Source organism: Tinamus guttatus, unplaced genomic scaffold (assembly GCF_059628265.1).
Source record: "Tinamus guttatus ecotype Peru unplaced genomic scaffold, ASM5962826v1 Tinamus_guttatus_pri_ptg000489l, whole genome shotgun sequence".
NCBI classification, from domain to species: domain Eukaryota; kingdom Metazoa; phylum Chordata; class Aves; order Tinamiformes; family Tinamidae; genus Tinamus; species Tinamus guttatus.
Window position 1 is genome coordinate 2,819,088 of NW_028289023.1, and position 13,995 is coordinate 2,833,082.

A 13,995-nucleotide genomic window follows, 5' to 3' on the forward strand; every position below is an offset into this window, starting at 1 on the left:
TTGTACAAATATACTAGTTTCTTTTAAAGAGCAGAAGAGGAAATTTGTCAAAAGCATTTGTCCTTGTCACGACTTTGGTCATGATCGCGTCCTACAATTTTTTATTTCTACAGCACTTCATTGATTCAGTTTATGGCATTTGGTCAAAGAACAAGTTTTTATCAACATTTAAACACTGATGTTTCTTAGAATCTCTGGTAGTTAAGAACAGCTGAGTTTAGTCTATAGAGTTTTGTTCTTTTCCCTTGGCAAAATGGCTCACAGCAAATCTCTAAAATGATATTAGGAAGATGCCTATCTGGCACAGAGGTAGCAAATCACTTGGCAGTCTAGCAGTTAAAAAAGCTATTGGCATTTGGAAAGGACTCATCATGCTGTCAGCTCTCCTGATGGAAACAAAAGTCCTTTTCCAAGGACATGCCAGTGATTGGATTTTTAATGCATGGTAAATAAAATGCAGCTTTACTTATAGCGGCCTATATCTAACTGATTTTTTTTTTCAAGGAATCATCTTAATTTGCAATTGCCATGTTTGTTTTCTTGACCTGAAAGAGGGTGAGATTAATATACTATTTTCCAATGCAACCAGCTTCTGGAGGACAGCGCTTATCAAGTAGAGAACTGGAGCACCTCTTTGCAGTTATTCATTTGATGTAGTCAGAAGGATAGAGCTGGACACTGTTCCAGGAGGATTTCCTTGGTAATACAGTTATTGTTACTCCCTGGAGATCTCTTCTTCTCTATTTCATGTGTCATCTCTTTGTAACCAGCTAGACAAACCCGAAAGTTTGAGCCGGCTCCATGAGGAGAGCGATCACTGGCCCAAGCTGAAGCTGAGAGTTGCACCAAGAACCATCCAGGCTGGACCATACCAAACCCATGCTCAAGTCGGTCCCCTGGGCCCATGAAATTTAATACTTCTTAGATGTAGTCTTTGATTCTGATTGATCTAAACCTGCAGAAGAACTTTGCTGAAGATGATTCATTTGAGCCACTGTAAAACCAGGGCAGGTACAGTTTCAGGCTAATTAAAAGAGGAAAAAAATAAATGCGCCATCTCCAGTCTAAGTGAAATGAGAAGATAGATCACGCTGCCCAATGCTGCTAGGGGAGCTAATGCTCCTCTGTGCAACAGATAAATCCACACCTGAAAGCCAGTGCAATGGGACAGTATCTATGGTTTCTTTCTTCACTCAAATAGTATTTTTCTTTTGTGCATTAATGCTCTGCCATTAAACGTCAATTATTAGAAAGATATTTTTGAGAGAAATGCAGTAATTTCTCTACCAAAAAAGCTTTATTATTAAACTGAAAATTTTGTGGATAGCTGGCATTCTTGGTACATTGCATTTGATTTGTGTGGTGGATGTGCCTCTCAGAAGGTCTGATTTCCTGCTTTGATTTCCTACAACTTCTAAGAAAATGAAAATATGTTCTCTATACAGAGGATGGTATTTAGAATTGCTTTTTCCTGGCAAAAACCCTAGGGTTCCCATTATTTTCTGAAAAAAAAATCCTTTTTTGACATTTACATCATTTACATGCTTGTCAGTTTGGAGTGCAACAAAAATCCATTGCTCGTATTTATCAGAATATGTAAATAAATGTTGTGTGTGTGTATATATATATATATATATATATATATATACATATATACATACATATATATATAAACTGATTTTAAACTATATAAACTCTAGTTTTGCTACTTTGCATTTGGAAATTGCATTGTCCTTAGGAAATGCACTTTTGTTATATTTGAAAACGTTGTATTAAGATAATGAAATTAAGGCATAAGTCACTAAGGTCACACAACATAAATGTTTAATGCTTCAGCGGGGTTGGGCTAGATCTCTAGAGGTCCCTTCCAACCTCAACCATTCTGTGAGTCTGTGTGAGTCTGTGAGATACTTTATAAGCTGTTTATTATTGGAACTATATCACATTTATAAGGTATGATTCTTAGGATACAGATTGCCAGATCGCCGTAGCATTGCATGTAACACATTTGCAAACCTGGAATAGAAAACCCCTGTTTCTTGGAGGCTCCTGCAGTGCATCCCTGCTGAGAGGCTCTTGGAGAGCCGGTGCAACCCGCAGTGTTCACGGAGCGACGGGGGTTTGGGTCCCTGCTCACCACTGTGCTACACAAACTAAGTTTTTCGTTTCCATGACTGGCTTTCCATTTTAACACGGTAGCACTGGGATGTTTCCCAAACACGAGCAGCAGAGATTCTCCTCCTGCCATCTTGCCGTGGGAGGGGAAGGTGTTGAAGCTACTGCTTTACAGACAGGCAGGATCACAGTCAGAATAAATATGAAAGTTTCCTTCCATGATTGCTCATGTCTCGCAGTTGGAAATGTATGCAACCACAGTTTATTTAAACTCTGATCCATATTTTAATTCTTAACATAAAAGCTTAAAACCTGCTTGCTTGGCTCGCTGGTGTGTGAAGCCTCCTGATACCCTGCCACACTGAGCCTCAATTTACTGATCCTCCCTGTGGTCGCTCTGCAAGGATAAAGATAGATTAGATAAAGAGAAATCTGGCTTTAGGATTAAAAAGTAGATCTGTTATCAGAACATCGATTATGCCAAGTATTAGTTGTTTGGGAGGAGATTTTGGGGAAAAACTGGGGGGAGATACCAGTGTATTGCAGCAGAGTCTAAGTGCATGTGTGCAGGTACAAAATTCTCTTTCTCTGTAACTACACAGTGAAAAATGAAGAAGTAATAGGACTGGCTGAGACTACTGTATCTTGTGAATCTTGATGACAATAAACAAAGTTCAGTATTAATTCAGCTAACTAAAAATAAATCAGCTACACACACACGAGGTTTGTTTTTTGCAGGATGTTTCAAAGAGTTCTCATTTACAAATACTTCAGTTGTGAAACCTGACAAGCATTTTTGTACCCCTTCCTGAGAGCTGACTTTCATTCTTAGTTGATATTTGTCATTCTGCAATCAAAATGTTATCTTAGAAAATGCAGGAAATTCAGTGGGGACTCTTTGTTTTGTTATTTTACTCTTTTTCTGGTAAAAAAAACCAGTGGGTTCTGTGTCTGTCTTTCACACATTTAGCATTTTTAGTACCAGCTGGAATTTGTAGGAATGAAACTCTTTGGTAGAGAGCAGAAAATTTGTGCGTTGCTGCTGTAATTTTTATTTTCTGAGGTTGAACTTTAGTCAAACAGGTCTCCCATTACCCTAGAAGAGCCTCCCACTAATTTAGGGAGGGCATCAATCTTGCTGGAAGACCATCTGTTTTATATTCTGTTAGTGAGATGCATGCTTACAGCTTTGGTTGTATGCAGACTTTGTCCAAAATGCATCACTGTGACATTTTATGAAGCTGACTTTTTTTCTCTATAAGAAAATTGATCATTTTGAAAGATTTGTTGAAGACTGGAGTTTTTTTTAATAATTATTTTAAATTTTCCCAAGAGGAATTGATAACTTGTGGGACATGAGTGATTATTATAGGAACTCTTTTTTTCCTCCACAGCAGGTCTTGCTTATAATCTTTGCTTGTGAGAACTGAACTATGTGCCTGGTTTGCTTATTAGTCTGCACTGTCATTATTTTATGTGGAGAGTTTTGGGAAGGGGACCAGATGACTCTAAATCAGTTGTGATTTATTTAGAAATGTAAAATGCTTGTGAATAATTCTGCAGAAAATAAAAAGATTATTAGAAAATGGTAAGTTATTTAGTCCTCAAAAATATTAAGTGACTTCAAGTGTTAAAAAACATCTTTTTAAAAAAAGGAACTGCATTTATGAATTCTACTCAGATGTCTAAAAAAGACCTGGTGACATGAAAGTTGTGTCTTTAAGCCATCTTCCAGAAAAGTTGTATCTTTTAGTGAGCCTGACTCATAATTATGAGAATGAAAATGTTCCAACCTGAAAGCTTAGGTGAAGCACATTGAATCAGTATTTTAACAGTACATACTGTTCCTTCAGTAAATAACAGTATCAATACAGCTAATAACCTCTTTTTGCTCCTTTTAATTCAGCCTTTTTTCAAAACATCTTGGGAGTATTTTAATTCCTGAGGCTCCTGAGGGGCTGTTCATTAGGACGTCGGAGGGAGGCTGCGAGCGCGCGCCCTGCGCCCCAGGGAAACCTGCAGCTTTGCCATATTCTCATTTCTATCCAAATGGCAGCGGGGGGCTGCTTGTTGGGGACTCACTTTGCCAATTTAGGTGTCAAGCAAGTGAAAGGGGAATGCGCTTTTTCAAATGCTTTAAACAGCCGATTAGACTTAATGTCAGTTCTACAGATTGTGTAGGAGTTCCTTTTAGTTTACTTAGGGAAAAGCGGGGGGAAAAAAAAAAAGAAATACTACCTGTTAACTTGATTTTTTAGAGGGCAACTCATGTGCATTATTTTCAATGTCTCCCAAAGGCACACAGACCTCTCTCTCTCTGAAATTGAAATCTAACCCAAGAACTGGTAGTAAAATGATCCTCCTTTTTGCACCTGCATGGCTGACTGTAATGAAAAAGATACTAAGCAGAGTTAAATAATTCCTAGGCTGCCTTGCTGGTCTAGGTAGGATACATGATATGTTACTGTATTTTACTTAAATTGACTGTACTGAGGTCGGATACTGCAATTCTGTTGTTCTGTGCCCGCTGCGGTAGATTCTGTTAGGTAAAAATGTATTTAGTTTTCATTTTTTAAGAAGTCTTGTGTGATGTGCTACTGCTGATATTGTCAGGGGGTTGAGTAAATGAAGAAATCTGGTAGGATAAAAATAGATTTAATTCCACTGAATTTTGTCTTTGTATATATAAAATTTAGCGTAAGTATTCAAAATCTATGAAGTCTATCATCAAACGAAAGAAAAAGGCATCCCCATTGAATAGCTCTGAGATAAGTGGTATGGTTATATCTGTCCATGGGTTGTAAAGGAACTCTACAGAACTGGCAGTACTGGTATTACTTCAAAAGGTAAATGCCACTTCCCAATGGCTGGCAATGCCATGAATTAAGTAAATTGTGTGGGGAAAACTCTAAATCCACAGACTTTTTTTTTCTTGCAGTTTTCAGTGGAACTTATTTGTTCCACTATGATATATGCTTAGTAAGGTTCAGAAACCAAGCACAATTTTGTAATTGTTGTTAGTATTTTAAGTATATTTTTGAATAAACTACAAGTGAAACTCAAGTTATTAAGTTAACATTTGGGATTCATGTTGTTAATGCAGAAAGAGCTGAGTTGTTTTTTATCTTTTATGTGAACACTACATTTTAGCAAGTTTATACCCACCAAGACAAATATTATAGTTTGCAATTTTCTTTTTGTTATTAGGCAGTTATAATTGAGATGATGTCATTTTGATAGACTGATTCGTTTCCCTCCAAACATTCACATTTCATAAACATTAAGTCTAATCAAGTAGTTTTATAGGCCTGTGTGATTTCTTCCTTCTTGGGAAGTCCAGCATTTAATTATTCATCCAAAACGTGACAGACCTTTATGGTTAAATTCGTCCCTGTATTGTGCAGGCATTGTAGGCATCTACATTTCCAAGATACTTCACAATCATTTTGAAACTCATAACCCTATAAATTATTTCTAAGGGCAGAAACAGGTAGGTGTGTTGTCTGCAATGAGGGACATGGTGCTTCCTGTCATCTGCATAATGTATGTAGTTGTGAAGGGTGAAATTCTGTCTTTGGATGCTCATGGGGTAACTTATAGCAGTCAAGGTCTATACTGTCATTGGCAGGGACGAGGAAGGAAGCTAAGCACTGTCTGTATATTTGGGAATCTGAACAGTTAATTGAAGAGTAACATTTTAAAAGCAGATGATAACTTCTTGTCTTTGTGGTTTTTTTTAATAGGAACAGATGTCTCAGGTGTTGGACGCGATGTTTGAAAAGCAGGTCGAAGGAGGAGAGCATGTCATTGATCAAGGGGACGATGGTGACAACTTCTACGTCATTGATAGGTGAATGTTTGTGCTAAAGTCCTTTGAGAAAAATCTATCTTTTTCTGTACTCGAATTTGATTTTTATGCATACTTGCATGGGAGAGAGAAAATATAATGCATATTTTGTGTTTGAGCTGTGGAAGGTGATTTTTTAAAAGGTTTTTTTTATTGAAATATGTCGCTTCCTTCTTTAGGTATTGCTGGATCCCAAAGACTTTTTTTCCCAAATTGAGAAAGATCTAATATAAAACACAGTGTGAAAAATTTTGCAACTTCAGATTTGAAATCTTGTTGCAATCTAATACTGTCTGTACAATTTCTGGTTCCTACAAGTATTATTAGAGCTTAAGTAGCTTAGTTAACGCATTTCACCTGCAACTCTGTCTTGGGTAAAGCTAAGTAAAATCTTCGATGTTGCTTATTGCTGAAGCCAATGTGTTTGGAGGAGCATTTACTTCACTGTTCTGCACTTGTCATTTAGACAGGCTCTGGCCAGGCTGTGCCAAAACATTTTTCCTTATTTTCTGTCTTCAGTTGGAAGCTTTGACAGTGACTTTTGAGAGTGTTTGAAAGGAATATTATCCTTGAACTCAAAAAAGAAATCTAAATGTGGTTGGTCTTTTTTGAAGACAATCTTTGAAGTGTGTCAGGAGTCAACATTTCTTCAGAACTGTGAGGTTTTGGTCTGTCTCTCCTACTCAAAAAGCTACAGGGACTGAAAATTGTGTCAACCTTGCGGTTTTTAGGTCTGTCCCTAACTACCCCTAAGATCCTTATCACGGGGGTCATGGTGCAGATGTTTGCATTACATCTGCATGATCTATCAAGTATAATATATATCCTCTGTTCTGAACAAAATAATGACTCAGCATCATTGAGAATGGCTGGGTTGTGTTTTACAATGTCAAGTTTTATGCCTCTTCCAGAGCAAAAAAGTAAGCTACCTAGTTAATAAAGGGGAGAAGAAATATGCATTTTATTAGCTAATTATATGATTTTATCATTTCATAGTCTTATGTTGTTTTTCATATACATTAATTCTGTGTGTTCATCTCCTTTAATTAATGCATTAAAATATACTAATTATTACTTTAAAATATTTAAAATGGCAAATAACCCATTTTTTTATTGTCTGTATCATAATCATTTTTGCAAACTCTCATCTCATTTGTGTGAACTGTGGTTGAAATGAAACACGGATGCTAAGTTTGAGTCTTCATTTTTAATATATGCAGCTCTCGTTATTAATCATTGTAAATCAGGTTTTCATTAAAATGAGTTACTTCCAATAAAATAACAACCCTATCCCTCCCTTTAAAAAGCAGCTACTTTTGGTATTTATAGAAGTGATTGGCCCTGCAAGGTGCTTAGTATCATTTAAACAAGCAAAATATATATATCTCAAAATGCTTTATCTTTAGAATTCATGGTATAAAATAATATAATGAATGGCTGCTTAGTAAAGAACGGGAGGAAATTCCACTTACTGTATTTATGTATTTTATTAACAGAGGCACATATGATATTTATGTAAAATGTGATGGTGTTGGGAGGTGTATTGGAACCTATGATAACCGAGGCAGTTTTGGTGAGTTGGCCTTAATGTACAACACGCCCAGAGCAGCTACAATTATAGCTACCTCTCCTGGTGCCATCTGGGGATTGGTAAGTGAAATACTTGTTTTAATATATTAGCAATTTATTTTAAATGTTTTATATAAATCACCATGATATGCTATATCTGCATAAAAATTATTGATAATTTAGGGAAGTTTAATTTTAAAGCACTCAGAATACCAGACCTAGTACTATCGTTTTCCAGAAACTAGAGAAACAATTCTGAAAGGCTCAAGAAAGCACTCCTTTCTTTTATATACATACATACATATATATATATATATATTCCTATTTAATGATAATTTTCTAAACTGAAAAACACGTTCAGACACAGTCACTTTGATATATATGTATCTGTATATATGCATATATACAATATTTTCCCATATCTTGCTAGGAAATGCGTTTGGTTCTGAGTAAAATTCCGAAGTAAGGTTATTTATCAGTGTCTGGACCTTTGAAAACAACAGTAGAAATTACCAGAGGTGTAAAGCTCAGATAGACGTTCAACATCAAGGCACACGTGTTGATCCAATGCCAAATCCCAAGGTGGCCTTACTCCTTGAAGGGACATGTATGCTTCTGCACCACCCATTTAAATACCAGTCATTTGCTAAAGACCTGATGTGATATTTATTTGAAAACCATTAGACCCCAACTTGTCATACAGAGACTTAGCTCTCTTGATAATTAACATACAGTTGAACCCTAGAAATGCAGAGAAAATGCTTCCTTTTCCTGTTTTGGATCATGTGGGCTAAGTTTAGGACATATATTGTTCACTCCACTCAATTCTCTGCTTGAGGCCAAGCTGGTTAAGGCAACCTCTCTAGCCTCTGTATAGCCAAGGGGCAGAGAAGCTCCTGAGAGTGTGAGTTAAATCAAGAGCTTAACTTCAGGTGCTCCTACCTGGCCTCAAGGGAAATCTTCCTCAGCTAACTATATGGGGAGCCTAGCTAAATTAAATGACTGAAACTGGGTCAGCAATGACTTTTTTTAGTCATTTTTAAAGCCTTTTCTACCCCTCCATGCCCTTTCTGTTAGTAAACTTTCTTTTTCTCTTTCTCTTCTATTTACAGGACAGAGTAACGTTCCGAAGAATCATTGTAAAAAATAATGCCAAAAAGAGAAAAATGTATGAAAAATTTATTGGGTCATTGCCATTCCTTAAATCTTTAGAAGTAAGCTTTCTATTACGTTATTGTAATGTCTGTATCAGCGGTCTATGATAAGACCCTGCCTCTACCAAGTTTAAATTTGGAGTCAACATTTTATCCAGATTTAAATTTTATATACTTTTGTTTGGGAAAAAGACTATATTTATAAATATTCAGGACAAGAGTCATTGTTAATACTGTATACAAATGGATTTTATTTTTTTATTTTAATTTCTATCTTTCATTTTCTTAAACTTATTTTTTACTCCAGTTTAGGCAGTAATATTACCAATGATTTAGAAGATTGTAAAACCTTTTAATTTAACATCTGTATTTTTAAATGTATACTTTTTCTGAAAATAATTTTGGACGTTAGGGATGTGTAAACTTTTACAGAAGTGGAAGTTTTGTTAACAGACCTTGCCATTAAGACTGTAATATACCAATATACCCTTTGGAATGCTATTGAACAATTGTTCTTGTGTCTTTTTTAATGAATATCAACGCAGGTGAAGAAAGATATGTTGCTCTCTCTAAAGATTTGTGAAGTATTAAAGGACTAAATATAATATTGTAATGTATTTTTTTTAAATTAAGGTATCTGAACGTTTGAAAGTTGTTGATGTGATTGGCACCAAAGTATACAAAGATGGGGAACAAATCATTGCTCAGGTATAGTTATTTATTTCTTTTTTTTTTTTCTTTCAATAGCCAACAATTGCCATATCATATATAGAGAATACGTGATTTTTAACTATTTTTTTTCTTTGTCAAAAAAACTTAAACACAATGAATCGGATGTCCAAGAGAGGTGATCATCCTGTTCAGAAGTTGTTTTCCATTTATGATACTTTGAGAAGCATTCCTTTCTGTATGAATGAAGAAATCAACAGTTTTAGTATAGTTAGAAATGCAAACTGTGCAAGAGAACTACTGTTTGCACTAAGGACTGGAGATTTATCTTGTTTCTGTTGTATAAATGCCATAATCATTAGAAGGGGAATGTAAAATGAAACCCTCCAGGGTTTCCACTGAGACCACTGAGATTGTCTTGCCCCGAAACGTTTATTAGAGATCAGATACAGCCTTTGGAGGCTTGTTTATACTGGAGTATGTATAGCAAAGATTGTTTGAGGTGAATACAGAGAGGGAGAAAGAGGAGTAAGGATGGTAAAATCTTCAAAAACATTTTCTCCTGCATTTTGTCTAAGGCACAGTCAGATATGCCTTTTCACAGAAAGGCCTCACTGTCAATTCTGTATAGACATTTTGATCCTTTTGTGTCGTGAGTGTAGATTTCACAGTAAAAGTGATTTATTTTGCAGCAGGTATTGAAAAACTCCATGAACTGGAGGTGAATTCTTTAATGCTACCATTACGCTGAAAAGCAACTTCCACATTTGCCTTACCCGCTTTGTTTTTTCCCTTAAAGGGTGAGATGGCTGATTCTTTCTTCATTGTGGAATCTGGAGAAGTAAGGATAATAATGAAAAGAAAGGTAAAACATTCATACAATATATGGAATTTGGTGGGGCTTTATAAATTTTGATGTGTTCTAAATGTTAAACACTAATGTCTCTTGTTGCCATTGTTAATTTTACTTATAAAATTCTGAGTTCAGCAGATCTCTCTCTCTTCTCTCCCTCATCCTCTAAGTTTCTTTCTGTTTTTTTAACCTGATATTTCAGGGTAAACAAGATGTAGAAGAGAATGGAGCAGTAGAAATAGCTCGATGCTCAAGAGGACAGTATTTTGGAGAACTTGCCCTTGTAACCAACAAACCACGAGCTGCTTCCGCGTTTGCTCTGGGCACCGTCAAGTGTTTAGGTAACATTCAGTGATATTTTGTATCTAATGTAAAATGATGCTTTTATTTGGAACTCTGTCTTTCCTTCAAGATATAAGATTTAATTACATTTACCTAACGACAAGTAAGACTTTTGAACTACATATCTACTACTATTACTAAATATTTCTATTTACATTACAAAAAAAATTGCACAAATTCTCCAATGTTTCTCTAGTTATATGTGGGTAAGAGTGGTTTCAAGGTACTGCCGAGAGGATTGCAGCAAATCTTTTGTAACTGTCAGATAAATCTCTCCAACATTCTAGAAATAGATAAAGAATTTCCTTTCTCACTAGACCATCACCTGAGAAGTAACTGTTTAGTAAAAAATTTGTTCCATTTTATCACCATGACTTTAACAAATCCTTTGCCTTCACCAGCTTGTTAATTTAATCATTCCGTCACACTGTAGCTTCAGGCACAGGAAAGCAAAGACCATAGGAGCTGAGCTCACAGGTCACCTCTTCTCAGTCCACTCATTTTTCAATGTCGAAAGTTTCGTTTCTGAATGTTTGCATTCAATTAAAGGGAAAAATGACAAACTACAGATTTAGCTTTCTTGAATGACAGCCTTTTACCAAGCTAGCAAACCCAAGTTTTCCACTTATCTATAAAACTATTGTTTTTAAAATCCTTATCACCTAACATACACAGATGAACAGACATTAGAGATCAAAGATGGGGAAGAACAAGAGGCAGCGATGGGAAAGAGCCAGTCATCACACAGTGTGAGTGCAGAGGTCTGTCCAAATAGTGAAGATCTTCAATTTTTCTTAGCAGCCATGAGACTACAGGCAACCAGGTTGAAAACAGACAAGTATAAGGTTTCCTACATGGCCTACTAGAAGCAAGGGTAAAATAGCAAAGAAATACAGCCACAACATCAGCGAATTATATATTTTATTGAAATCACAAGGCAACTGAAACTATTTTCTGTGGAGGAATCCAGGCACTCCAGAGCTCTCCGGCATCTCTTGGATCACATAGACTTTAATCTGAAAATATTTTCAAAATAAGGAACCCAGCTAGTTATAAGTTAATTTATAAAGTTCCAAGCCTGCAGTGTGTTAGCTGATACTGGTTTTGCTACGGTGTTTCTTTTCTGTGTAAACAAAGTATATGCCTCAGTAATATTTTTCCTATTATCATTTAAAATTGTACACTGGCTTGTCATAAATACCAAGATTTGTGTCTCCAACTGACAAACAAATTATATTCTTTCTCTTTCTCTCCCCTTTTATCTTAGTTATGGATGTTCAGGCATTTGAAAGGCTTTTGGGACCTTGTATGGAAATTATGAAAAGAAACATTGCAAACTACGAAGAGCAGCTAGTTGCGCTGTTTGGAACAAACATGGACATTGCTGATCCCCGTGCGTGAACACAACCATGGAGCCACGAGATCTGTTACGAGAAAATAGCACAGTAGTGGTTAGTCCACTGAGAAATTGTCTCTCTTCCTATAGATGCCAAGCATTTTCTGTGATTTTGGGAGTGGGTTTTGGGGTATTTTTTGGACTTACTACAATGGAAATACTAGTAAACAAAATCGGAATTTAATAAATTGTGGACTTGATTGTTAAAAGTGCTCACCATTGATGGTAGTAGCACAGCACCTTTGAAAATCAAGTCCTTCACATGCAGCATTCCCATAAAGAGTAGATTTCAAGAAACCCACATGCAATTAACTTGTTAAACCAGCTTCTGTTCTTCAAAATGGTTACAATTTTTCTGGAAAGACTGTTAGTTTGAATGTGATATGTTGAAAGTATTAGTGCACACAAAGTGTTTATATGTATTAATACAGAAGATATACAGTAGTTATTACTTTCTGACTATTACAGTTGTCATGATTTTATGTTGCATTTATCACAGATGTAGTGAAACACAAGAGTAATCGTAAGATAAAGCATGATAATGCATTTTGTGTGACGCTCATGACCCAAATCTGATTTTTAACATTTTGTAATTTGTTTTAAAGTCCTCTTTGTTTAATATGTCATGTTTCAGCACAACATTGCAATATCTTATGCAATTTAGAGGACTTGTATATTTTTGCAATAAACTGCGTTTTTTATTAGTTACATGTATTCTGCACATTCTGGAGTGAGGACAACTGACAAATTAACCCTGATGCTTTAAAAAGCAAAGGTATAGATCATTGTCATGTTCTACCTAATCATGAATAACTTGCATTTTTTCCTTCTCCCTTGTTTTATATTTATGCATTTTTGTCTTCTCTTTCTATGCTTGTTCTCTAGTTACATTTTTTTTAGATCTCACCTTTTGATTTGTTAAATCCCTTCCCTATTCCAAATCAAATGATCTCTGTATATCTCTCCTCTTACAGTCTGATCTTAGTTATCAAACACCAGATCAGTTAGGAAGTGATTGATATCGAAAGGTGTAGTAAGCTGAGCTTGTTCTTGAAAATCATTATCAGCAAGTACAAAAACATTTTTAGTTTGAAAGATCAAGAATTTAAAAGTTTAATGCAAGTTTGAAAAGTATGTTGTCATTAAAGCTGACAGGTACTACCTTCAAAAATCTGTAGGTCGTCATAAAATGCCTTTCTGACCATAATGGCATGGGACGCCTTCCGAGACTGAGGAGAGAGAATATCAGGGGCTCCTTGCTCGGAAAGGTCTGTGACTGGAAATCTCAGGCACGGTCTGCTTTTAATACTGCTTATCTGGTGATGTACATGGAAACTAGTGCACGTAATGGCAATTGATAGTAGTTCTGCCAAAATGACATTAAAGAGTATTAGGAAGGTTGCTTGTGCCCTGTTCCAAACACCTGAACGATTATCTTTCCTTCTTAGATAATGGCTTTTCTAATGCCATTTATTTCTTTATGTTGATGTAATTATAGCTAGTGCTATGTTCTGGCAGTTTATATAATCATACCAGAATATGAAGTTATGATTATATAATACTACTTCAATATATAATTTATATCATAGAGTATGGTATAAATTATTAAGCAAATTATTAACAAAATACAATCTCAGCAAAATTCACAAGTGTCTTTTTTTAACCTAGAAATTGGTATGAGTAATTGCAAATATATAACTTGCCTTTGTACTTTTGATTTTTTGGGAAAATAAACAAAAAAGAGAGAGAGAAGCTTCTTATACTAGAAGGAAATAATCAGGTAACCAAGATCTGTGCTTTGTCATTCTGTATGCTTAATCTCCAAAAGTTACCTATACTTTGCACTAGCTTAATGTGATTAAGAAAAATGCTAACAATTACTTGTATGGCAGTAAACTACAATCAAGGCCATAAATGCCGGTCACAATATTTTCAATATTGTTGGTTATATTTAAAGTTTCCTTACAATAAACAACACTTTTATATATATAAATATATGCTTATTGATATTGTTGTGTTTTAATTTTATTATCATAAAGTTACAAGTGAA

The 13,995-nt window shown here is 35.4% G+C and overlaps 1 protein-coding gene across 1 annotated transcript in view; it reads left to right on the top strand.

Moving 5' to 3' along the window:
- The window catches only part of PRKAR2B (protein kinase cAMP-dependent type II regulatory subunit beta), a 77,226-nt gene extending 64,045 nt beyond the window's left edge, over nt 1–13,181 (top strand). Inside the window, exons 5-11 of the mRNA XM_088533226.1 lie at nt 5,859–5,965; nt 7,459–7,612; nt 8,644–8,745; nt 9,319–9,393; nt 10,154–10,219; nt 10,410–10,548; nt 11,817–13,181. Of these exons, the coding sequence (XP_088389352.1) occupies nt 5,859–5,965; nt 7,459–7,612; nt 8,644–8,745; nt 9,319–9,393; nt 10,154–10,219; nt 10,410–10,548; nt 11,817–11,950 (777 nt within the window). The 3' untranslated portion in view covers nt 11,951–13,181. The remainder of the gene's footprint in view (nt 1–5,858; nt 5,966–7,458; nt 7,613–8,643; nt 8,746–9,318; nt 9,394–10,153; nt 10,220–10,409; nt 10,549–11,816) is intronic.
- The last annotated feature ends 814 nt before the right edge of the window (nt 13,182–13,995 follow it).